At 44.5% G+C, this 26,349-nt stretch overlaps 1 protein-coding gene across 4 annotated transcripts; it reads right to left on the bottom strand.

Moving 5' to 3' along the window:
• Positions 1–8,946: 8,946 nt before the first annotated feature.
• On the bottom strand, positions 8,947–20,905 carry plp1a (proteolipid protein 1a). 4 transcript variants are annotated; one of them, XM_084697323.1, is made up of 9 exons: positions 20,739–20,905; positions 20,287–20,413; positions 17,512–17,698; positions 17,074–17,230; positions 16,478–16,646; positions 15,444–15,517; positions 14,852–14,917; positions 11,158–11,231; positions 9,265–9,416 (listed from the first exon to the last, which is right to left on the bottom strand). In XM_084697323.1, the coding sequence occupies exons 1-9, from the start codon at positions 20,766–20,768 to the stop codon at positions 9,389–9,391; spliced, it is 912 nt and encodes a 303-aa protein (XP_084553449.1). In that variant the 5' UTR covers positions 20,769–20,905; the 3' UTR covers positions 9,265–9,388. The 4 variants fall into 4 exon arrangements, with proteins under 4 accessions (XP_084553448.1, XP_084553451.1, XP_084553449.1 ...); XM_084697322.1 differs by lacking the exon at positions 11,158–11,231 and having other exon boundaries at positions 8,947–9,416; positions 20,739–20,902; XM_084697324.1 differs by having other exon boundaries at positions 9,274–11,231; positions 20,739–20,904.
• Positions 20,906–26,349: the final 5,444 nt, after the last annotated feature.

The following is a 26,349-nucleotide window of genomic DNA, read 5'->3' as shown; positions in this document are numbered from 1 at the left end:
TGGGCCGACCACAGCTCAGGGGGGACTACTGCCATCATTTCTGCCCATCGTTCTTCCGCAGTCATCTTTTCGGCCCTTCTTTCTGGCAGCCTGATGGCCTGGGGGGTCGACGGTCCCTCCTTCACGATTTGGAGTTTGGTTTATTTTCCTTCCTCTGATGTCCACACTTGGGGCCTGTCCGTAGGTTTCCATTGCGTTTTTACCGCTTTTACCATGGGACCCAGGTCACGGGCTCTGTAGCCAGGGTTTACCAGTAGTGTGACATGGTGGAGGGAGTTGTCAACCGAGAATTGCTTCTTTAGGTAAGGTGTTTCATCCACCATCACTGCTGCACCCTGAGGGCCAATGGTGATATTTCTGAGAGTGATGGGTACAGTCTGTGGTTGTTCTTTCAGCCATTTGTCATTTCTTTCTTATACTGTGTTCGGGAAGTACCGCAGTGTACAGTGATACTTCAGGGCTGGGGGTTGGGCTTTAGGTAACAGAGTCTCTAGTTCCTGAGTCCAGGGATTTAATATGGACTCAACTATCTTCTGTATTTCTCCTAGCCAGAACACTGTGGCTTCCTTGTTTGGTTGTTGGATCATCATTTGAGACACGGGCTGGTCAATTACAACCCCATGTCTTGTTGTGCAAGAGAGACTGCAATTCAATTGACAAAGTGCATCTCTTCCGAGCAAATTCAGTGGTGTTTTTTCTGACACCACTAGGGGCAATCTCAATGTTCTGTTGTTCACTTTTAATTCAACGGGGATGGTCATGGGGAGTAACTGCATTTGTCCTGAGAATCCGATAGTGTTTACGAGCTCGCCGCATCTGGGGATATCGAAGGCTTCCTTTGCGGAGATGCATGAATATGCCGCCCAGGTGTCAGTAATCATGGTGGTAGCTTTTCCTTCGAGTAGAACCTGCAGTAAGGGTTCTGACTCAACCACCTTGGCTTTGATTGGCAGTTGATGTCCCCCATCCGGATTCTCAGGAGACCTTCAGTACTCTCTCATTGCCATTTTCTGCTGACCATTTGCTCGTTGTTCAGGTAGTGGAGATTGTCTGGGGTAGTCCCGCTTGTAATGTCCAATGAGGCCACAGCCCCAACACTCCTGTGTTTTTTGTTTCCAGCCACCCTTATTGTCTTGTTTCTGGTTTCCCCTGTTGTACTGTTGTGGGGGTGGCATTCTGGTTGTTGGCTTGATACAGGGCAACGGTGCCCCCTTGCGGCGCATCTGGTTTGGTTCCCCACTGTCTATTTTTGTTGGAGGCAACTTGAGGGGCGATGAGTACAGCTTGGTGCCCAGCTTTTAATTGGATCTTATTCAATTTTCTCACATCGTCTCTGTCTTCTTTTAGCCTTTTCTCTTCTCTACTCCTCTCTCTTGGACCCTTGGGGTATCACCTTCCTCACAGCAAGTGTTATTTCTCTCCGCCTCTCTGAGCAGTTCCTTAACATGGTGATAAGCTCCCACACTCTTGGCTCCCTTTCCCACAGCCCCCTCTGGTGCCTCCAGAAGTTCTCTGACGTGGCTATATGCCCCTTTCAGCAGGGCATTGTCTTTTTCCGACTTTTTCTCATATGGTGGAGCCTTGGCATGTAGATAGGCTCTAGGACTCTACCCCCCAGCCATTTTTGCTATCAAATGGGGGAGGTGACACTCCCTTCAAAGTCTCGTGACCAGCCTGGGCAGCTTGCCTGCAAGCTTTTAGTGAGGCACAATAGTCCTGATCCTGTGTCTCATACAGTTTCAAAACTTCAGCTTCTTCTGCACGCTTTTCAAGTTTTTCCTTTGTACTCCCAGAGTGCCTATAATTAGCAATCAGCACTCTCATGTCGCCACACAGGCTTAGATCAAAAGTTCCATGCTCCGGCCACACAGTCGTCAGCTTGGCAGTGCGCTTGGCCCATTTCCTGTTCATGAGGACGAAGAGTCCCGGAGAAGAGGATATTGGAGGCTGAGGACCTCCTCTGCAGTCACGCGTGGAGGTCTCTCTGGTGGCCTCTGGTCAGCACTCTGGTTCGCTCTGGCCCCTCCCTCTAGACTCTCATTATCACTCATGGCAGCCGAAGATGAGAACAGACCTAGGCTTAAATATATAAGCATTACTACCCAATTATTATTATTACTACCCATTTTTTCCTATATGTACTTATCTACGTTTTCATGCAAGGTCAAGTTGTTGAACGTGGCAAACCCCAACTGACAACCACGGAGTCACACTCATTTTTTTTATTTTTTTTATTACAATCTTTAAATAAACCTTCTTTAACAGTTCATTCAGAACGGGGTGTCCGCATGCCCGGATTAGCATCTGCAATGTTCAGAAAACAAAATGTGAGACAACTCATCCGGCATTGGTACACATTCACTTAACATCAATTTTTCCTTTTCTTTTACTTCTGTGTCTAATTTTATTCTCATGGTGCTATACTTTGCTTTTAAGCCCAATTTTGGCCCGCCGCCCGCACCAAAAGGATATCAGTTGGTGGGGGCTGTACTCGCAGCCTCTGTTCAGACACCATTTTTCTGTCTCCCAGTTTTAGTTTTCTTGCTGTTAACCTCTTATTTCCTATTTAATTTAGTTTCAAAACAACCCTTTTAGTTGTTTTCTTAATAAAATCTTAGTTGTTATTCATCTGACTCCATTCATGCTTTGTAGCCCTCCGCGAGACAAAATTCCTTCTTCACTTTTCCCCCGAGGCAACCTGCTCAGCTGTCTACCAAGTGGAGTTCCAAGGAACTCTATTCAGTCTCTCTCGCTATCAAACCATGTCTTATGCATTGTTCCGTTTCTTTATTTAAATATTAATTTAATGTCGTTTATCCAGCGCGTTTATTGTGAATTTTTATGGATCATGACTCTTTTTATTTTCACACAAACTAAAAACATAGGCTTTCTATTTTTTGCTGGCTTACTGGTGGTTGTTCAGTAAAAAACTTTTGACAGATCATAGATATTTACATACTGTAACAAGAATTTTGCCGTAAGTCTATTGTGGGTTAGTTCCTAGATGTCCTGAAAATAGCATCTCTGGTCTAACATAATTTCCTTTCAACTGCTTACAATTTCTAGCGTAACCTCCTCTTAAGACAGTTACACACAACCTTAATCGTTGGTGATTAAATCTCGCTTTCCAGGTTTATGACTCTAGCGCCAGTCATATCCCAAGGTCATGGCATCCGACAGTTCTTCCCGTATCTTTCTGTCGCCACAATTTGTACCTAGAATCAGTTATAATAGACCTGACCGGCCAAGCCCCTGCCGATTCTATCGGGTACCTTTGGAGAAGCTATTTGGGGAAAAAAAGCACACAAGCCTTCCTACATTTCTTCTTTCATTCGGGGAGAGATATGGGTTTTTAACAAACACACATGTCCCGGCACAATACAAGCCTTTGCTTATCGACTTTCCATCAATCTTAACCTTTAACTTTTACCAGTTCAATCCTCATCTAAACATTACACATGGGTGTTTTACTTGCCCACTTCCATTAATGTAGATTTCCAGGAATCTCGTCGGCGTCACCAATTATGTTGTGGACTCAATATGCTCTTTCTATGGTCCAAGGTCAGTTGATGTGGACAAGAAGGATTTCTGTAAGTCGTAGTCGATTATAACAAAGGTCTTACTTTATTGTGCCAGGATTGAAATACATTCACTAGGCTGTCTCAGCTCCAGAGACGAACCCAAAAACGAACATGGCAGAGAGGGATATTTATACAAGACATGCACGTCATTACAAATATTTAATTGGCAATTGGCCTGGAACCCTGATACACAGATAGGCCTATCCGTCAATACATGTTGACTCATTTCATAAAGGGCAACCTCCACCCCCCTCCTAACGGCTGCTTCCCCGTGTCAATCTGACCAGTGGAAGTATCAGAGGGAACAGAGCAATCTGCTGATTGTTTAATCGGACCCTAGAACAGGCCCATAGAAGGCCTGTAGGCTTTTGGCAAGCCTACTAGGCCAGCCCTTAGCATGCTCTGTTGTTAAGATAAATGAGACATACTGTTCCAGGCTGACTTGTTACCCTGTATACCTTAATACAGGTTTCTTTAAACTACCACATTATTTTTCTTTGATCATCATGGGGGCAGCATGGCTGCCGTGTCCTAGTAAAGGGTGTCCGACTGGAAAACATGATGCTTAAATGGAGTTCCAGAGTGGATGGGAAGTGGGGAGTGTGTGCTCCAATTATTAAGTGGGAGGATGTATGGCGTCCATTTATTGTGGCAGCCCAGGCTTATATAACTGTAAGAGGAGCAAGCAGAGGGGAGAAGGGAAAACCAACCTAGAAGGAAGACCCCTTTGCGTGTGAGGCGTTTGGTTGGTTCAGGCAGGAGGACTCAGTATAGTATTTACTTGATACTTTCTTCACACGGTACAACACATCATTGTAACATTTGATTTGGCATTACGGTTCTGCTTGCATCGGCTCCCTGCCGCACCCAACGGAGACACCGTCTCGACCTCCGAGCAGAGAGCAGCGACGCATTTCCCCTACGATAGGAAACACAGAACCAAGGGTGGAGGCCGGGGTGGCGGAGGCAGCAGATTAAACAGAAAGCAACCTGTGTCGTACTAGCAAGCAGAGTGCAGCGATATCCAGATTAAATAGCCCGCCCTGCTAAGAAGGTGTGCCCCTACAGCGTGATATGACGCGCTGCCAGTGACACGCTCCTAATGAGGCGCTATGTCTCGCGTCCCCCTGCATGAACCAGCTCCGCTTGTTTCAGGCAGGAGGACTCAGTATAGTATTTACTTGATACTTTCTTCACACGGTACAACACATCATTGTAACATTTGATTTGGCATTACGGTTCTGCTTGCATCAGCTCCCTGCCGCACCCAACGGAGACACATTCCCCCAACACAAAACCACATGCCAGACGAGACAATGCATGAGACTGCTGTGTGTATGTGGTGCCCCTCCTGGTGCCACAGGATTCTAAGCCGGCCAGTGAACCAGTAAGCCGTCATGGCTTCCCGGCATTGGTAACGAACGGGGGCTCGCTCATTACCGTTGATGAACGCCAACGGAGGTATTTCACCATGGAAGAGAGGGAACAGAAAGAGTAGTTAATCTGTGATATCACGACAGGAATAGGCTACCCGCACTACCGTTTAGAACCACCGTGGACATGTCCAAGTCTATTCCTCGACATCCCACCGGAGGCGTTGCCTCGACAAACCAATTAAGGCACTGCCTCGATGTCCCAACGGAAGTGTGGCCTCGACATACCAACTGAGGCACTGCCTCGACATACCAACTGAGGCACTGCCTCGACATACCAACTGAGGTACTGCCTCGACCTACCAACTGAGGCACTGCCACGACATACCAACTGAGGCACTGCCTCGACATACCACCTGATGCGTTGCCTCAAACCACCTGAGGCACTGCTTCGACGTCCCAACGTTGACGGTCACTGCGTCACCTGACGTGCACGCGCTCCTGGCCAGCCACCTGACGAAACTTTCATTTGTAAATATTAAGCAGGCAATGCATGACATGAAGTGAACATTACGTAGGTAGGAAGGGTAGATGCCATCCTCCTCTGCCTTCCATCACATGACTGCATTCGCTCTAATGTAACATTGAACTGTTGCAGATCAACGACCCAACACTGAGCAGTGAGCCGAGACCACTTGAGATTCCAACGTTGTTTAGGGTCCGGACCACAGCGCCGGCACAGGATTCCAAGCCTCCCGGTGACAGTTATGTAGTCATGCTTCCCCACCATGTGACAAACAGGGCCTCGCTCATTGCGGTCAATGAACGCATACAGCGGAAGTGGTGCACCATGTAAAAGAGGAGACAGAAAGCGGAGTTAATATGCCATGTAACAAGAGTACCCGCACCAGCTTCACACTAGTACAATGTTAAGTATGCGTATCTATGGTTAAGTCGCCAGGGTGAGAATGTGCAAAGGTCAAGGTTGGAATGTGACATCACTTACCTTGTTAACCAACCCGGGAAGAAAAGCTGCCCACAAACATTTGCCCATGATGCACGTTCAGCTTGTAAGACGTCTCACTACTGTTAATCTAATGCCCTTGATTGTTACTGTGTCTTCATTATCACAAGACACAACGATGTCTCTTCCTGCACCAAAATTACATTTTGCATTTAGTCATTTAACAGACACTTGTCACAGCTACAGGGAACCCTTGTATCTTATCACATCATATTAAGCTTAGCCCACATCAGAGAGCTACAGGGATAGGATATAAATTCACATTCAAGTCTTTATGACGGATGTGCAAACACCAGGTCAGACTGGGCCCTGAATTCTCAGGACAAGAAAACGCAAGCAACCTGGCATGGCGTGAGTACACACAGAACATAGATTACATCTTAACTAAGCTAAATAGTTAAACCTCCTGAATAGATAATATCCAATACAATATACTGGACGTCCAATACGCCTAGTACAACCTATACCAACCTTATAGACCTAAGAATAATATAATACACATACTACCCCTACTACCCTATGACAAGTGGGGTACAAATAGTGGGATACAGTCGAACAGTGCTGTGACTTGCAATCGCCCGCCGAACTCCATTCCAACGAGACACGAGCCCTTCATTTACATCGAATCCCCAACACAATGCACCGACAGGGAGCTAAAGTTGCACCCCGGCAGTACAGAAAACGACACCGTTCAAATGCCCGCAGAGCACGGCCCAAATCGCAATCGGATTGCAACCCCTCAGACGACGCAATTGTGCTGCAGCCCGCAACCGATTTAGCCACGGCCACAGACGGGAACAACGACCGACCGTGAGACGATGTGCATGCGAAATTAAGACGCCCGAGCAACGACAAATGAAACTCACCGAGCCGGTGCGAGGACGAAAAATCGAACACAAATCGGCCGGCAGGTGCAGCACGAATGCACCCTGCACCCGTCCAGCTGACCTACACAGGACTCGGACGGAATGTCAAAATGCGCACCCGCTACAACGCTGAAGCCATAAGAGCATGAAAACATCCCCGATCGCCGTTTAATCCCGACAGGTGCCACTGCGACTGTTTAGGGCATACCTGACGCGTCGGTGAGACAGCCTGCCAGAGCCATGCAGCGCCCACGCCTGCCCGGCGATTGACTGATATCTACCAATATTGCCGAAACACACAGGATCAGGCATATCAAGCAAAATGCCAGGCCCTGTAACCCTGTCAGTCACACCAGATCAGCCGATTCCTTAAAGACTCTAGGGAAGCTGGTTATATGTAAAATTACGGTAAAATATGTACTATTGTGTTAACATTTGAAATGAGTTAGAACACGTTCATCTCGAAGAAGAGTTCGTTCGGAATCCGCTACGTGCGGTAGCAGGTCGATTGACTGATTCCGTCTCACACATTCCTGTAGCGTCACAGTGCATTCCCCTGTTGAAGCCCAGCTTCAATGGACTTTGGGGCTGCTTCCAACAGTTCTTCGAACTCTACAGTCATTGGATGATGCTGCGATCATACAATTACACCACATCCCTCGTTTCAGTTTACCTAATTCCCACATTCCCCTTGAGTTAATGTTTCTTCGTTAGCTTGTTTGTTCATTTATTCATTCATTCAGTAGGCCAGGCTAGTGTTGTAGGGATGAACTAGCTAAATAAATGGAAACGTAGGATATAGGCTGAAAATGAGCTTCCCCTATTCAAAAACCAGCAGCCCCCACTGCCTCATATGTACTGGTAGCTGTGCCACCGACTAAAGGAAACGCAGACCAATCTCTCTAGGGAGTCAGATGGCTGAGCGGTGAGGGAGTCGGGCTAGTAATCAGAAGGTTGCCGGATCAATTCCCCGCCGTGCCAACTGACGTTGTGTCCTTGGGCAAGGCACTTCACCCTACTTGCCTCGGGGGGAATATCCCTGTACTTACTGTAAGTCGCTCTGGATAAGAGCGTCTGCTAAATGACTAAATGTAAATGTAAATCTCGGCCCACAGATACCCCTGCCGGATCCTTGCTAGCCCTAGCGACACGTCGGGCTCCTGAGAAGACATTTGCATTAAGCACACACTAGTGACATTGAGCAGACATTTACCCAACCATAAAGTTTGATCTGGTTTTATGATAAAAACCCTCGCATTGCATTAACAGTCATTCATGTAGCAGACACTTTTATCCAAAGTGACTTCCAAGAGAGCTTAAGTGCTAGGGCAATACCATAACAACGAGACATCCCCAAAACAAACGACACACAGGCCGAGGGCACAGCCCAGTAGAACAGGGGAAACACCCGCACCAGAACACACCAATTTACCGAGCCCAGCAATGCGCGGCTAACCACCCCAGATCCAACACGGACCAGTCCAGAGTCGATGACCACATAGACATTCAGGTTAGATCCTGCGAAATACGCTGTGTTACACGCAGAACAGACATAACCCACATTGGCCCGCCGAATCACGGCCAGTCGGCCACGTTCCCACAGTAGACCAAGTGTTCCCAAAGATTCAGCCCCACACAGCGCAATCCGCCATATAATGACCTTACCAGATCATTATTTGGAACCAGATCTATCGGACACAGCATCTGACTCAAGAAACAGCAGATTAAACAGAAAGCAACCTGTGTTGCACTTGCAAGCAGAGTGCAGCAATATCCTGATTAAATAGCCCGCCCTGCTAAGAAGGTGTGCCCCTACTGCGTGATATGATGCGCTGCCAGTGACACGCTGCTAATGAGGCGCTATGTCTCGCGTCCCCCTGCATGAACCAGCTCCGCTTGTTTCATAATGTATTGTTTTATCTTCACAACACGGTTTTATTTACTTTGTTAGTGTGTTCAATCCGGTCATGTAAGTAATAAACCCCTGAATATTTTGCACCCTACTCAGTTCTCATGTGCCTTCTTGGTCATGCCCTCACACATGTTATGCTTCTGTGATGTAACATTTTGTTTCAGTTTATACAAATATTTAACCACTGCATTGGTCTTTAATTAAATGGAAGATAAGGTTGGGGACAATATGGACAAACATCTTTTTTTTTTAATCCAGTCCTCCAAACAAAGACAAAAAGAGGATCAGTACAGCAGCTTTCCAAAGTAACTTTCATTTGACATTTTAAATTCTCAAAGAATTACTTGGTGTGGTCATAATATTCTGAACATAACATGAGAATGCATCAAAATAAATTGTTTTACAGCCTTCTAACAGTCTATTTTGTAACACAAGTTGAGTTGGCACATTGGAGAGGTTGAACTTCTTGGACTCTTGGCAATAGGATTAATTTCTTAGTGAAGATGAGGAAGAGGGTGTGTGTGGAGCATAGGGAGAGAACAAACTCCCCCCTCTGTCTTTGAGCAGCTTCCCGTACAGAGTGTAGCTCTTCTCCTCCTCTCTCTCCCTCTCCTCACTCAGAGACCCCCTGCTCACTGCCAGCTGGATACTCCAGAGTACCTGGGGAGGAGGGAGAGAGATACCTGATACTTATGGGGTACACTGAACTCACTTTTATATTTGGTACCATTAATCCCATTGAGATGCACTAAATCTAACTAGCAACTAGCAACTAACAATTTTTGTCAGTTTGGTTTGACCTAGGTCTGGTCTCTTGTAACACACAACACTGTGGACTATTAAGGATCAGAACCAAGGATATGAAACCACATGATGCCCTCAGAGTAGATGACCCACAAAACCCCAGAACATTGTTTACTTTCCTAAAGTACTTACTAGTAGTTTCTGATTAAGTCACAGGACAACAGAGAATACTCTAGGATGGTAAATATCATTACAAATATACCTTAGGAGCCAAGCCAAGGAACCAGACATCTCTTTCACACACACACTACCAGATGTAGGCTTACTAAGGAACAATTTACAGTTTGTCTTGAAATGTAGGACTATATATATTTTTATTACCAAATATTACCAACATGGCATCATAAAACAAACACTGATCAAACAGAGCCAGCCACTAACTATTTGACTCATCTAAATAACATGGCTTGTTAGTACACATAGTGGTTTCGTTTTTGCAGGGTTTTTAAGATTAGTACATTTATCTACAGTACATTATATGCACATGTATTATACAATAACTACCTTTGTTTGTTTATCCTATAAAATTACAGATTATATTATAATGTCTGTTTCACCCAAATGGCAGTGGACCACTTACAGAGATCACATACGTGAAAGCAAATTAAGGTAACTCAGTCTGATCTGCCTCACAATTAGCACCGTTGGAGTGAAGAATATCAAATACAAGAATTTGACAATTTCCCTAGTTCTGGTGGTATCAGTCCTTTTGCACAGTCCTCTAAATACATCCAGGTGGAAATGTATAGCATGCTTTCCATTTTCCTCAAAACGTTTTTTTCCCCTAACTTCTTCCAATCAGTACAAAATGACTGAAGAAAATATTTTGTTGGGAGAGAACCATGCTCTACCCATCCCCCTTCTAACCCTGGTCCTTGAGCCATCATCTCTGTACAATGCATCTGGCCCCGCTGACCAGGGTCCCAGGAAGCAGGGCGTGTCTTTCAGGGCTTAGAGGAGCCATTCCTTCTCTTTGTCCCTCCCTCCAACCCCCCCACCTACTCTGACACCCAACATTACACTTTGCTATAAACCCTTGAGCAGGTGGGCCCTGGGGCACATCTCTGATTGGCCAGTTTTTTAAGTCAGCCTTGCTGCATTGTGATGTCTTTTCATTTGCCCGTGAAAAAATCCCCAGAGGTCAGTACAAGACCACAAACTCGCACTCTTCTAGCGGCATGACAACAAGATGTGGAGGATAGTATCCTTGGAAATGCCCTTTTTTAGATCCCACCATGAGTGTCGCACAACTAACAAAAATAAAAGAATATCAAGGCATCTAGCAATGTTAAGTGAGTTAGGTTTGCAAGTATTGTTCACAATAGCAGAGTCAAATGATGAACACGTCCATTTATACATTTAGGAAGACATTTGTGTGGTGTGAATAGACAGTTTTCCCTGAACCCCAACATAAGGCTTTGAAGAAACAGGGAAAGGTTGTTTGGGCTGGGATACGGGGGAGACAGTATAGAACAATGTTCATGGGTCCAAGCAGCCGTCTCAAGGCGCAGAAATGGAAGAGAGAACAGGGAGTCCCTGTTGTTCCTCTAGCTCTCAGTGTTGTGTTGTACAGCAGGAAGAAGGAGACTACTAACACCTTGTGCCTATGCCCTTTCTCCCGAGGTACCGGAGAACAGCAAAGTTATAGGTGGTGGAGACTATGTAGGTGAGCTGGAGAGAGAAAGAAAAAAAAAGAAACAAAACAGGACTCAGTGCTTGAACAGACCCAATTACCATTTTAAACTCCTCCAGTTTTCTGGTATAAGCGCTATTACTAACTACTTATTACACGGCTATTCTTAATGCTGTAGAATATGGGGATTATAGGGGCCAAAACTAAATAAATAAATACTATAACACAAAGCTTAAATAAATGACTAATTATATAATGTAATGCCTAATTGACATACATACTATGTACATACATTATATATATATATATATATATATATATATATATATATATATATATATACACATTTTAATGTGTTCACATGTATTTATTTACCTTATATTTATTTATTTATCTTTACATTTATTTATTTATCCTTACGTTTATCCACGGTGTAACTTGCTGCAGCAAAATAAATCTGTCGTCCCACGTCACCAAGTAAGGGGGCAGGTTAAAGCCTCTGATTGGTGGTTCAACTTGAATCACCTGCTTTTGACTAATCCAAGATGGCAGCACCTTATGCGGATTCAATGAATGAAATATTGCATGCTACAGTGGTCGAAATGTTGGCGGTAGCTGAAGAGATGGAGGCAACAGCCAATTCCCTTTTTTTTAACATCATATTGAGAGCTTCACTAAAATTATAGCAATGATATTGGCCCTAACTGACACAGACATCAATGAAAATGTGTTCCCGATCCTCAGCGAGATGATACAGCATAGGGGTGGGCAAATAGATCTCAAGACCGACAGTGGCTGGGTTTCCCAGATTCGTTAAGAACCTCTTAACGCTAAGCACTTCTTAATGAATCTAGAAAACCCGGCCAATATCAATACCAGTGTTGGCATCAATAGCCTGATTGATACTAGCGTGATAAGATCGATACTTAAGTTTCATTCTACATTGAGTACACAACTCCCTTTGCATCATCGTGGTTGTGTAAACACCGTCTAACTTCGCTCAAACTCACTTTACCCCTCCCCTGCTAGGCTGAGTTGTTGCCGGCGTGTACGTGCAGTAACACAACTCAGTTGTCCTGTGTTTTATTATGATCATAATCATGAACAATTAAAGAAAAAATCCTTGAATGATCATGACATTTTAAATTGTCATTCAAATATTCATATTGATGATGCATTCACTTAATCAATTATGAGGCATTGCTTTCTCTGACACGAAAGTAGATAAACTACTTTTTTAAGCCAAAAGTATCGGTATTGGCAATACTGGCCCTGTATTTACTCCTTGGTATCGGATCTATACCACATTGTGTAGTGCCGCACACCCCTAGCAGCTGCAGAGTGAGGCGATAGAGGATCCCTCTAGATTGAAGAGAGCTTGATCGACTGGTGGAGTCTGCCTGGTGTGTAATACTGTTCATTCACTAATCAGAGGCTTTAACCCGCCCCCTGACTTGGTGACGGGGGACGACGGATTTATTTTGCTGCTGAAAATTACACCGTGGATAAATATAAGGATGAATAAATAAATGTAAGTATAAATAAATAAATTTAAGTATAAATAAATAAATGTGAACACATTAAAACGTAAATATATACACACAAACACATGTAACATTTATATATTTAGTGTCTCATTTAATTTGTAATTTATATATTTTGTATGTCAATTAGGCATTACATTATATAATTAGTTATTTATTTAAAGCTTTGTGTTATAGTATTTATTTATTTAGTTTTGACCCCTATAATCCTCCATAGTACAATGCTCCATTCACTTGAATGGGGCTCCAACGTTCTGTGGTCAATAATTTTTCGATAATTGACTGTTGCTATGTATAAATGACCGCTGTCAAGGGAAGTGGCCTTTTTTCCTCGGATTCACGTCTTTCGGAGCACTCCGCAAGTAGTCCGGTAACTTTTCAACCCCAGCGTACTCCGTTGCTTAGGGACGTCAGTTGATTTGAAGCCTAAACAATGTTCAAAGTCTATGAAGTAAAACGTCTTTGGCGAACTATTTCTCTGCTGATCAACACTACACTACGAATACTAACAAATAAATTGTAGAAATACACAAGTTATTAGTAACGACATACTAACCTCGACCGTTCGGTCATGCCAGGAAATATCAAACCTTGGCTTTGCCGTATCGTTCGCCTCAGTTTGATATTTCCCGGCATGACCTCACTCTCGGTTAGTAAGTAGTTATTATTGTATGGAAACGACGGTACGAGCTTTCTGATTGCCTAATGGGGAGTCATGCCAGACGCGTATTGCCCTCCTCAGCGGTCAATACGGCTCCGTATTGCCCTCTGACGTCATCTTCAAAATGAGCGACGAGTCAGCTGCTGAGTTTTACTATCCAGATGATGCTGAAAAGATTTGTCATCGAAAGTGAGGATGAAGACTAGACTCTTTTAATCACTTGTGTTGTTATTTTGTGTTGAAATTAAAGCAATTTTAGCAGAACCATATTGTCCACTCTATCAAAAGTAATGAGTTGCTAGGCAACACATGAAACACAGCGTGAGAAGACTTGAGAGCTAGCTACAATTAGCCTAGAGGTACCATTTATTTTTGTTTACAAAATGAAAAGAAGCTAAAAATGCCATATAATAAACTACTTACTAACCTCGACCGAACGGTCAAGGTTAGTAAGTAGTGTATTATATGGCAAAGCCTCAGTTTGATATTTCCCGGCATGACCTCACTCTCGGTTAGTAAGTAGTTTATTATCATATTGCATTTTTAGCTCTTTTCATTTTGTAAATGAAAATAAATGGTAGGCTAATTGTGGCTAGCTCTCAAGTCTTCTTATGGTGTGTTTCAGGTGTTGCCTAGCAACCAATTACTTTTGATAGAAAGCGGACAACACGGTTCTGCTAAATGGCTTTAATTCCAACACAAATAACGGCTCTTTTAGAAAGTCAACAATTTCTTTGTCGCTGTTGATGTCTTCAGTATCGTGTGGATAGTAAAACTCAGCTGACTCCTCGATATCGCTCATTTTGAAGATGAAGTCAGAGGAGGGCAATAATAATCCGTATCGGACCGCAGATGAGGTCAATACGCGGCTGGCATCAGAACGCTCGTACTGTTGTTGCCATATACTAATATCATTTATCTGTTACCACAGAGAAGATTTGAGATGTAATAGCCTCTTTCTTATACCAATACACCATCATTATACAAGCACCTCTAATGAGGCATCAAGCTATAAATGACCGTTTCATCAGCTGGAAAATTGCCAAATACTATTACAGCACTGTTGAGCTGTTTGGATCAGCTGAGACTGGAGCCTGAACAGAGGGCAGCACTCAGTTCAGACATGCAGGAGATTCTGAGATGCCTGGACGCCTACACAGCATGTCACTGACGGTCACACGGCAACGTGGACTACAGGCTCTCCACTGTGGACCAACGAGGAGACAGACAAATACCCTGTTTTACTACACAAGAGATGCATCCTTCCTTCCTTAAAGTTATCTCTGGATAGGTGAGAGCCTGCGATTCTTCACACAGGTTCAACATATGTATTCCCCCCCCCCATTTACTGCAGTGACCTTTAAGGAAGGGAGGGTGAAAGTCAGGATCTATCTGTATTGAAGTGGGGCTGGCCAGGTTCTTGACCCTGCCCAGTTCAGATGTGCTCACTCACCAGCGCAAGGAGGGTGATGCCAGCTCCAGCAAATGCAGCGATATAGAGGTCATAGGTCATCCGGAACTTTAGAAGGAGCACAGCAAAGTATCAAAACATCTAATACAGTTTATTGCACTTCTACCAAATTTGACAGTACAGTTATGTGTCACTGTGTCTGCACAGATAAAGAGTGAATGGATTTATTCAATTCAATTGAAAAATCCCAAAAGAAAATCCACAATGATGGATATTTATCAATTCCTTGTCTACTTCTGGACTTGTATTCATGTGTGTCCAGCCTTCCTTACGACCTGTCTATTGTACAGGTTAGTGAGATTACTTCGCTGGACACCAAGGATTTTACAGTTGAGCTTCACTATTTTGGAAAGAGTAGATTTGGCCTTTCTGAGATTGCCATTCCAGCAGATTACAGAAAATGTTATACAAACTCAGTGTAGAATTTGTAAAAAGGGTCATGACGGTCTAATCAACATGGAACTTTGACAAGTTTACAAAAGCAGAACAGTCCTTGTTGACCCTTTTCATTCTGTGTTGGGGTTGAAATTCAACTTCTGTCTCTACAACGTTTACCACATACGGCATTACTCACCTCTCTGGTTTTACACACGGTGGATAGTGTCATCCCACAGGCCTTCCCTGGCATGGCGTTCCAGGGAAGCAGCCCTGAAAGAAAAAAATGTTTAATTCGGAACCACATATTAGATATGGCACACATAGAACAGTTCAACGTGGAATGCTTGTCCCTGAACATTTCAACATTAATCAACGCTGATTTAGAAGCGTATAGCATTTTCCGCATCTTGTAATTATGTACATAGGACAACTTTGAGAGTCTCTAGCCATAATTAAGGATTCCCTGCAAAATAAAGTATACAAATTAAAAGGAAACATTGTAAAATGTTGTAAAACGTACCCAGGCCCTGAAAACACATAGGAAACTTTCTATATATTAGATTGTTTCAAGTTGATGTGCCATTTATATTTACATGTATGGCTACATCTGAATGAGCTGGGCACGCTCCTCTACAAAACCCTTTATTAAATGTAAGTGTTGTCAACGTTACAAATGTTGTATGTACAGTACCAGTCAAAAGTTTGGACAGATTGAATGAGAAAATGTGTCCAAACTTTTGACTGGTACTGGACTTGATGTGAACAACATGATACTTTGCCAACCTGTGTTTTGCTTGTGTGTGTGTGCATGTGTATCTGTATATGTATCTGTGTGTGTATGTATCTGTATGTGTATACATGGAAAAATGTCCCATTTACCAAAACAGTTACGCCTAAATGTACCTTACATTGAGTGAAACGATAGCCATGCTTTACGAGTGCCTATATTAATCGCCTAGTGTTAGGTCTATAACATTTATAAAAAATAGGCTACAAGTCAATAATAAAACAGTAGCATACATGTGAACGATACAAGTGTCTTGAATGAAGGCAATGAAGCTATAGGTAATGCTATCCACACACCGGAAACTGTAACAAGCAACTTCTCGCTCAGACAAGAAAGTTTCATGTTCCGACGAGAAAGTGTCCTATTTTTTATCTTCTCAGGTCCCGTCAGGGGCTCCGTAAAAAAGACAATGCATTTGAAGCGTGGAAGAAAGGTGCACGTACCGTACTGGCGAGCGTCGATGCAGAGCTGGTTGATGCTGGCCGGCGTCTCGGTCAGTACGGTAATAGTATGACAGGTAGCATCCATGTTGTAACAGAAGTAAACAGGAAGTGCCGAGAAGGCAAACACCAGGAGCCACAAAACAGCCAAGACGTAGGTCACCACAATGAACTGTGATTGGAAAAAAAGGGCCGACCGACAGGCAAACATATAAGTTATCGAGACCTGTGTTCCATAAATTCCGTTAAAATCCTGGGATCTATGGTTTAGAATCTAACTTTTTCCCCTCCATTTTTACATAACATCCTAAACACCTCAACCCTGTAATCCTAGAAGGCAGGCATAGCTGCATCTCCATCCTCCATCTTGCCACCTCTCCTCCACCCTTCCACTCCTCCTCTTTCATTGCACCATCCTCAAGTCTCTCCATTCGACATCCCTCACTCATCCACTCCTCACACCCTCACTCTCTTTTCTTACTACTGACGAGCAAAGGCACCTACCTCCTCTCCAAATCTAAGTATCTCCCTCCCCTTGGAATTTGGAGCAGCCCCTTGGAGCAGCATTCCCATACACACACACACACACACAGTCTGACCATGGAACTGAGGCAGCGTCCACACATGGTGCTCCTGAACTCTCCGAAGGTCTGGCGTGTGGCACTGGTTGTGTAGAAGCCCTCAGCCAGAAGCACAATGCAGTAGAGGAAGAAGAAGGAGGCCAGGCCATAAATGACATACTGAAAATACTGGATACTGGAGTGCAAGGGAGAGAAAAATGGAGAAGATGAAAGGAAGGAAGGAAGAGGGAACATTATTTTGGCTTCTACTTCTACATCACCTGGACACATACATATGCTTTCAAAATAGAATTCATGATATTGTGAAAGACATGTATTAGAGGTGGAAGACATCCTGACCAAGGTGAGTTAATCCCTTCAACTGCAGAAGACTTCAAAAATACCTAAACAAGATTATTGTCTGCCTAGAAGCCCTGTCTAGGACCAAGCCCTGGAGAAGCAGCTCTGGAGACTCACAGGTAGGCCAGGGTAATGTAGTCCTGGAGGTTACGGGCAAAGTAGGTCTCAATGAGCCTCTCTGTCTCTGTGAGGGCCTGATGGCCACAGCCGCAGAAGAGAGCAATGCCAGAGAAACACAGCAGGGTCGCTACAAGGGAGGTGTAGGGCACCCCACCCAGACAGCGCATACAGCAGTCATAGCAACCTAGAAAACATACAAAGAAACAGAATTAATACAGACACGCTATACCTGAAGCAGGCAGCACTATAAACACAATACATGTCCTCATCCACCTTAACATAAACCCAGTGATTTAATTGAGTTAATTAAATTATATACAATACAAAACACACAAAAAATAAATAGATTAATATTAGTGCTGTCAGTTTAACGCGTTATTAACGGCGTTAACGCAAACCCAAATTAACGGCGTCAATTATTTTATCGCGCGATTAACGCTCTTTTTGGCCTAGCAAACTTTGTAGTTTTTTTCACATGCTGTTGCAACAACTACCGACGTTAGAAAAACTACAACACCACACCGGATCTAGCTAGACCGGAAACAAAACAGGCACGCCAAACACTCGTTTGGCTTGCGAGCTGGCTAAAGAGTAGTAGCAGAGCCCGTTTACGGATATTAGACATTCTCTGGTAGTAGGCTAACGTTACGTTTTGAGTGGTTGACGAGCGCGAGATGCCGAAATGGATGCCAATAAGATTCTGAATGGAAAGTTTGCTTTTAAAAAGTTGCCAAATGGTTCTATTGACAAGACCAGTGATCTGTGTGTTTTGTCGTTGTAAACTGAGCTATCATCGCAGCACGTCCAGTCTGAAATACCACTTGATGGCCAAGCACACAGCTGATGCAAATTCTCTGCCCCCTCGTCAAAGCCAGGCGATTGCAATGTTGTTTTCAATAAAAAAAATATTTGCACAAAGCAATCCGAACCACTTTTCTATGTTGATAAGAGCATTAAAATTTGAAAAAAGATTGGGACAAAAAGAAATCAGGGACATTTAGAATAGATAAAAATGTGCGATTAATTGTGATTAATCGCGAGTTAACTATGACATTAATGCGATTAATCGCGATTAAATATTTTAATCGTTTGATAGCACTAATTAATATACTGTTTTGTATGGGCTGTAATTAATATTTTCACAAAATAAATCATGTTTTACATAAATGAATACACAAGTAATTTATATAAATGAATAACAATCATAAGGGTGAGCAGATTACTTCTGTCATTTTCTGTAAACTATGTGACAACATGGCCTCACAAAGGCCATATATCCTCAACAAAAGTGTAGAACGAGCAGTGCCCATCCACTGTGCTGTCTGGTCCAGCCCGGCTGAAATAAGCTACAGCTATTCTCTAGCTGACCATTCTTTTCTCAAGTCATGTGCTTCTTGAATAGATGCCAAGGCCATGGACCTACGCCTGCAACGACCCCAGCACTCAAGTCACACCCCACACACCCAGACACACTATAGGAGTAAAGTGTGAGAAAAGAGGGAGGGCCGAAAGAGAAAGAAAGAGACTGCTTTTGTGACCAGGGAGACAACAGTCTTTGTTCCCTTGTGTGGTAGGGATACAAAAGCCACCAACAAACAAAGACTGGAGCCACCTCCATCCCACACACACACACACGCGCATGCACACACATCATCCTCCATTTACTGCCACATATTCCCCATTAGAGATCCATGGAGATAGTTGTAGGCTGTAACCATCTGAAAGCTGTATGTGTGGAAACAGTCACAGGAAGTGGATAAGCAGTGGCTGGTACCGTTACAGTTGGCACAGATGGTAAGAGGGGGGGCTGGTGGGTGATGTGCCAGCCCAAAGGGTGTGTGTGTGTGTGTGTGTGTGTGTGTGTGTGTGTGTGTGTGTGTGTGTGTGTGTATGTGAGAGAAAGAGCGAGAGAGAGAGAGACATGCTCTGTGTGATTGCAGGCTCCCATCCAGTTTGTATAATCATAGAGGCATGGAAATCTGTTCTCAAGGATTTGAACACTGACATCTCTCAAATCATTCATACACAACCAATATTTGATATCCATAACTACTCCTTTTTAAAGTGTGTAAATTCATGTTTTAAGCTGCTACTTAAACGTTTCCAAAGTATCCCTGGCTAACATGTAGCGTGTACATGGCCACATGTAGCACAAGTATCCATACCTCCTTTTATCCAGCACGGCACAATTAACTTGAGGGACCTACTTTCCTCTCAAATGACACTAATTTAGAAGGGCTCTCAAATCTCAAGCATTCGCCGTGAGACTCACACATTGTATTTCTCACGCTGAGAAGTAAGGGATAACTTGTCCCGCTATATAAAATTAATGGATGAGGCGCAGGCATACGGTGTATGCAGTTAAGTTTTCTACCGAGTTCAGCGCCTTCTCGAGTTAAATTCACCCCAAGATTTTAGTGGGCTACCCAACCGTTGACATGTATGGTAATCATGCGTCAAACTTTTGATAAAGTTGAGAGCCCCGACACTAACTTAGAATGCCATCAGAGCAGTGAACAGACGTTTAATTTGGTTTATTTAACGTGGAGAAAGTAGAGGCGACGAAGGTCTGTCAAGAAGCACCTGTTGCCAATTCAAGCAAAAAATCACCACCACTGCAGCAGATCTCGGACTCGGAAACTTTGAGGTAGGCTACACTTGAAATCCCTTATTAGTCATTGTCAATTGCACTGATAAAATGACATACAAGGAACAATCCATTGTTTTGCATCTATGATGAATTGTGTATTTAAAGTCGACTGTTCTACTTACCCATGGCTAGAAGATAGTGCGTAGATCTGCCCGTAGCCTTTCGCTGCTCTCCCGCAGCTGGTCCGCTGATGATAAGCGCGTCTTGTCTTCTCAGCCCCCGTATATCATTCTCAACTTGCTCTCTGTTCTACCAACAATGAACACAGTTGCTGACAGCGGAGAGTCGAATCTTAATGACAAAATGTCGCTTTCAATGGACTGCGAGCAACTAGAATGGCTCCGAGAATAATAGAGGGGCCAAGGTTTCGTCTAACGCTTGGTATGAATTAGTTATGCTAGTTCATTGTTGGTGAGCAGGCAGCACCGTCTTCATTTGCATACCATTACATTGCAAGTGAAGCACTGGATTCAGACAGTAGCCTAATGTTTACTGGCCTCTCAAGTTTTATCAAAAATTTGGCCTGAGATGCTGGTAGGTGGCATAAAACTGTTTAACTCGAGACAACTCTCACCTCTCTGAAAATTGCCTTCGCCTCGTCCATTAATTGTGTAATATGGAGTCAAATGAGGGACAATAACATTTAGCATAGGCCTATGTATCTATAGCGCATGTAGAAAGTAGCTACAGCAGAAGATCCAACGATTAGAAGAGGTATTTCGGTGGTCAGAGTCAAGGAAGTTAATCACCGATCACAGCCCTGTCACAGCGACATTGCAAGTTCCACGTGACCACGTCTCAATCATCAGGCACGGTTATGTAGACTAGACAAGAGAATACGCGTATTTTTTTATTTTTTTATTTTTTATTTTATTTATTGATGCATAGTGACAATACAATAACACAAAGGACATCATACATTACAGCAGTACATTAAAACAAAAACAGACAAATGACAATGAACAATAACAACAGAAAAAAAATAATCACAAAACAGAAGAAAGAAATAATTATCCTTTAACAACCGTGTAGAGGAGACATAAAAGTCTATCATTTTTTCGTTATTTCTGATCAAACAAAGAGAATTAAGGAGCGAGTCAATTTCTAGCTTAAAGACAGGAAGGATGGCTGTCCTTGTAGCTATTTTTTTTGTGGAGGAAAAATTTCGAATGCAAAGTAAAAACGTTTACAACAAATTAAAAAGGGTAGTTCACAGGGTTATCATAATAGAAGAGATAATCCTTTGCAGTAAGGGAATAACCTAATTCAAAAAGATAATTATTTAAGTCATTAAGAAACAATTTTGTCTTCTCACACTCAAAAAAAGAGATGCAACATTGTTTCATCTGTGTCGTCCCAAAAAGAACAAGCAGAGCTTATGTCAGTATATTTAGCTATATTGACATTCACTGGGTATATTTGATGTAGAATTTTGAAGTGAACCTCCTTTACCTTATTTGTGATACAGTTACTGGGTAACAGCCAAGCTTTTTGCCAGTTAATGTCCTGAATCAACGATCCCCAGTAGAATTTCCCTCTAGAATTTCCCTCTAAAAAGGTGTTATCCTTTTTCTGAATTGAAAGATCTGGCGAATATGTTTATTATCACACTTTCTGTCCATCACATCAACCACATTCAAAAGTAATTTATGTTGTGTTGCATTGTCCATACCAAAAGAAAGGTGACTTTTGATAAATTGGGTTAATCCCTGAGGGATAGCTTTAGTGACTGAGTTAAATTCCTTAAATGGGACTGGGAGGCCATGATGTGACAGAAATTCTTCATACGTCAGTATAGTGCCAGATCTATCAAACAAAGAAATAATATTATGAATGCCATTCTCAAACCATCTAGAGAGAAACAGGGATTTATTTTTAACTTTAATATCGGTATTGTTCCAAATGAGTGTTTTATGAGGTGAGAAATTGTGAATGAAACACAGTTTCCATGCAAGAAGACATTGTTGGTGAAATTTACACAACATGACAGGTAATTTGGTAGGGGAATAGTTACATTTTAAAACAAAAGAAAGACCGCCAATCTTGTTAAATATATGAATGGGGATAAAAAAAAAACATAAGGAAATGGAATGTATAAAACATCTCCTGATCCAGTCGACTCTAAATGAATTAACTGTGTCTGTGAAGTCCAAGAAATCTAAACCTCCCTTGGCTTTGCAATCAGAGAGCACCTCCTTCTTAAGTTTATGAGGTTTATTTTTCCAGATAAAGTCCAGAAAAAAATTATAAATCTAATTTAATGATTTATTATTAATAAATAAAGAGAGGGAGGGATATACAAAGTGAGAGAGACCGTCTGCCTTGGATAAAATAGATATACCAAACATAGATAAGTCTCTTTGCAACCAAGAGTTAAAAATACTTTTAGTTTTGGCCATTTTTGTTGTATAGTTTAACTGCTGTCTATCAGATACATTCTTAGTTATGTGAATTCCAAGGTTTTTAACAGTATGTATTTAACAGTATGTCATGACGTTGTCATCACACTCGTGCAAAGGTAGGATCTCACACTTGGAAATGTTTAGCTTAAGACCTGAGGCACTTGAGAATGGCTCAACCAAAGTTAAAGCGCACGACAACTGATCTTTGTCTTGCATAAACAAAATTGTGTCATCTGCCAGTTGTGCAATTTTTATTTCTCTGTCAAAAATATGTATACCTTTAAATTCAAGATCATGGATTACACTTAATGCTAGCAATTCTGTGACCAGGAGAAAAAGAAGGGAGAAACTGGGCAGCATTGCCTTATTCCACGGTTCATCACAAATATATTAGTCATATTTTGGTTAATTATCACAGAACTATTTATATCCTTATAAAGCATTTCAATAATATTAATAAAATAATTGCCAAAACCAAATAACTTAAGAGTCTTCAAAATAAATGCATGTTCAATAGTGTCAAAGGCCTTGTAGAAGTCTAGAAAAAGAGAGAAGAGCCTGTGACTGCACTGCATCAGCCTAGTCTAGAACAGGTAGAACTGGTCGAGAAGATCAAGCAACAGTCTTATATTGTTTTGTTATATGATTTTTCATAAAGCCAGACTATGTTTCTGATATGATATCATCAAGGCCAGTTTTAAGTCTATTTGCATATACTAAGGCTAATATTTAATAATCAATCGTTAACAATGAAATTGGACGTCAGATGTCAATACAATGTGCGTCTTTACCATACGGGTATTTTGGTCTCGAGCTGACAGACATGAACAGTGACAGTCATGACGCGCGATATGCACCTATCTCTACCGAAAATTATCGAACGCCGATTGTGCCAAAACGTCAAAACTCTCGTTTGTATACAGACGTTACATTTTAACGTCTGTATATACGTTTGTTTTTGACGTCTGTACACGGCCGTTAGGGACGTGGAACGTCACCTCGCTGGCGGGAAAGGAGCCTGAGCTGGTGCGCGAGGTAGAGAGTTTCCGGTTAGATATAGTCGGCCTCGCCTCGACGCACAGCACGGGCTCCGGAACCAGTCTCCTTGAGAGGGGCTGGACTCTCTTCCACTCTGGAGTTGCCCTTGGTGAGAGGCGTCGAGCTGGGGTGGGAATACTTGTTTCCCCTCGGTTCGGTGCCTGTACATTGGGGTTCACCCCAGTGGATGAGAGGGTAGCCTCCCTCCGCCTTCGGGTGGGGGGACGGGTCCTCACTGTCGTTTGTGCTTATGCACCAAACGGCAGCTCAGAGTACCCACCCTTTTTGGAGTCTCTGGAGGGGGTGCTGGAAAGCGGTCCTCCCGGGGATTCCCTCGTCCTCCTGGGGGACTTCAATGCTCATGCGGGCAATGACAGTGAGACCTGGAGGGGCGTGATTGGGAGGAACGGCCCCCCCGCTCTGAACCCGAGTGGTGTTCTGTTGTTGGACTTCTGTGCTAAACACGGCTTGTCCATAACGAACACCATGTTCAAGCATAAGGGTGTCCATATGTGCACCTGGCACCAGGACACCCGAGGTCTCAGTTCGATGATCGACTTCGTAGTCGTGTCGTCGGACTTGAGGCCGCATGTCTTGGACACTCGTGTGAGGAGAGGGGCGGAGCTGTCAACTGATCACCACCTGGTGGTGAGTTGGCTCCGATGGTGGGGGAGGACGCCGGTCAGGCCTGGCAGGCCCAAACGTAATGTGAGGGTCTGCTGGGAACGGCTGGCGGAACCCTCTGTCAGAAGGAGCTTCAACTCCCACCTCCGGGAGAGCTTCGATCATGTCTCGGGGGGGGCCGGGGACATTGAGTCCGAATGGGCCATGTTCCGGGCCTCCATTGTTGAAGCGGCTGACCGGAGCTGCGGCCGCAAGGCGGTCGGTGCATGTCGCGGCGGTAACCCTCGGACCCGGTGGTGGACTCCGGAGGTGAAGGATGCCGTCAAGCTGAAGAAGGAGGCCTATCGGGCTTTATTGGCTGGTAGGACTCCTGAGGCAGCTGATGTGTACCGGCAGGCCAAGCGGAACGCGGCTCTGGCGGTCGCGGAGGCAAAAACCTGGGCATGGGAGGAGTTCGGCGAGGCCATGGAGAATGACTTCCGAACGGCTTCAAAAAGGTTCTGGACCACCATCCGGCAACTCAGGAGGGGGAAGCAGTGCTCTGTCAACACTGTATACGGTGGGGACGGTGCGCTGCTGACTTCGACGGGGGACGTCCTGGATCGGTGGAAGGAATACTTTGAAGACCTCCTTAATTCCACCAACACGCTTTCCGACGTGGAGGCAGAGTCTGGGGACATCGGGGGGGGCCCTTCTATCTCTGGGGCCGAGGTCGCCGAGGTGGTTGAAAAGCTCCGCGGTGGCAGGGCCCCTGGGGTGGACGAGGTCCGCCCGGGGTTCCTTAAGGCTCTGGATGTTGTAGGGCTGTCTTGGTTGACACGACTCTGCAACATCGCGTGGACATCGGGGACAGTGCCTCTGGACTGGCAGACCGGGGTGGTGGTTCCCCTCTTTAAAAAGGGGGACCGGAGGGTGTGCTCCAACTTTAGGGGGATCACACTCCTCAGCCTCCCTGGGAAAGTCTATTCAGGGGTCCTGGAGAGGAGGGTCCGCCGGATTGTCGAACCTCGGATTCAGGAGGAGCAATGTGGTTTTCGTCCTGGCCGTGGAACAGTGGACCAGCTCTATACCCTCCGCGGAGTCCTGGAGGGTACATGGGAGTTCGCCCAACCAGTCTACACATGTTTTGTGGATTTGGAAAAGGCGTTCGACCGTGTCCCTCGGGGGCTCATGTGGGGGGTGCTCCGAGAGTACGGGGTACCGGATTCCCTGATCGGGGCTGTCCGGTCCCTGTACGACCGGTGCCAGAGTTTGGTCCGCATTGCCGGTAGTAAGTCGAACTTGTTTCCGGTGAGGGTTGGACTCCGCCAGGGCTGCCCTATGTCACCGATTCTGTTCATTACCTATATGGACAGGATTTCTAGGCGCAGCCAGGGTGTTGAGGGGGTCCGGTTTGGTGACCTCAGGATCGGGTCGCTGCTTTTTGCAGATGATGTGGTCCTGTTGGCTTCATCGGGCCGTGACCTTCAGCTCTCACTGGAGCGGTTCGCAACCGAATGTGAAGCGGCTGGGATGCGAATCAGCACCTCCAAATCTGAGGCCATGGTTATCGACCGGAAAAGGGTGGAGTGCCATCTCCGGGTCGGGGAGGAGATCCTGAACCAAGTGGAGGAGTTCAAGTATCTCGGGGTCTTGTTCACGAGTGAGGGAAGAATGGAGCGCGAGGTCGACAGGCGGATCGGTGCGGCGTCCGCAGTGATGCGGGCTCTGCAACGGTCCGTCGTGGTGAAGAAGGAGCTGAGTCGAAAGGCGAAGCTCTCTATTTACCAGTCGATCTACGTTCCTACCCTCACCTATGGTCACGAACTATGGGTAGTGACCGAAAGAACGAGATCGCGAATAAAAGCGGCCGAAATGAGCTTTCTCCGCAGGGTGTCCGGGCTCTCCCTTAGAGATAGGGTGAGAAGCTCGGTCATCCGGGAGGGGCTCAGAGTAGAACCGCTGCTCCTCCGCGTCGAGAGGAGCCAGCTGAGGTGGCTCGGGCATCTGATTAGGATGCCTCCTGGACGCCTCCCTGGTAAGGTGTTCCGGGCACGTCCCACTGGGAAGAGGCCCCGGGGAAGACCCAGGACACGCTGGAGGGACTATGTCACTCGGCTGGCCTGGGAACGCCTCGGGGTC

Source organism: Hypomesus nipponensis, chromosome 1 (assembly GCF_054491055.1).
Source record: "Hypomesus nipponensis isolate SF chromosome 1, ASM5449105v1, whole genome shotgun sequence".
Classification (NCBI taxonomy): Eukaryota; Metazoa; Chordata; class Actinopteri; order Osmeriformes; family Osmeridae; genus Hypomesus; species Hypomesus nipponensis.
This window is presented reverse-complemented; position numbering and strand designations above follow the sequence as displayed.

Excerpts from the sequence above, each read along its gene's own strand:
- plp1a (XM_084697322.1), bottom strand. The coding sequence starts at position 20,768 with ATGGACGAGGCGAAGGCAATTTTCAGAGAG. Across the intron at positions 17,231-17,511 it reads TACATTACCCTGGCCTACCT|TATCCAGTATTTTCAGTATG; the intron begins GTGAGTCTCCAG and ends CTTGCACTCCAG. Across the intron at positions 15,518-16,477 it reads CATCGACGCTCGCCAGTACG|GGCTGCTTCCCTGGAACGCC; the intron begins GTACGTGCACCT and ends TTTTTCTTTCAG.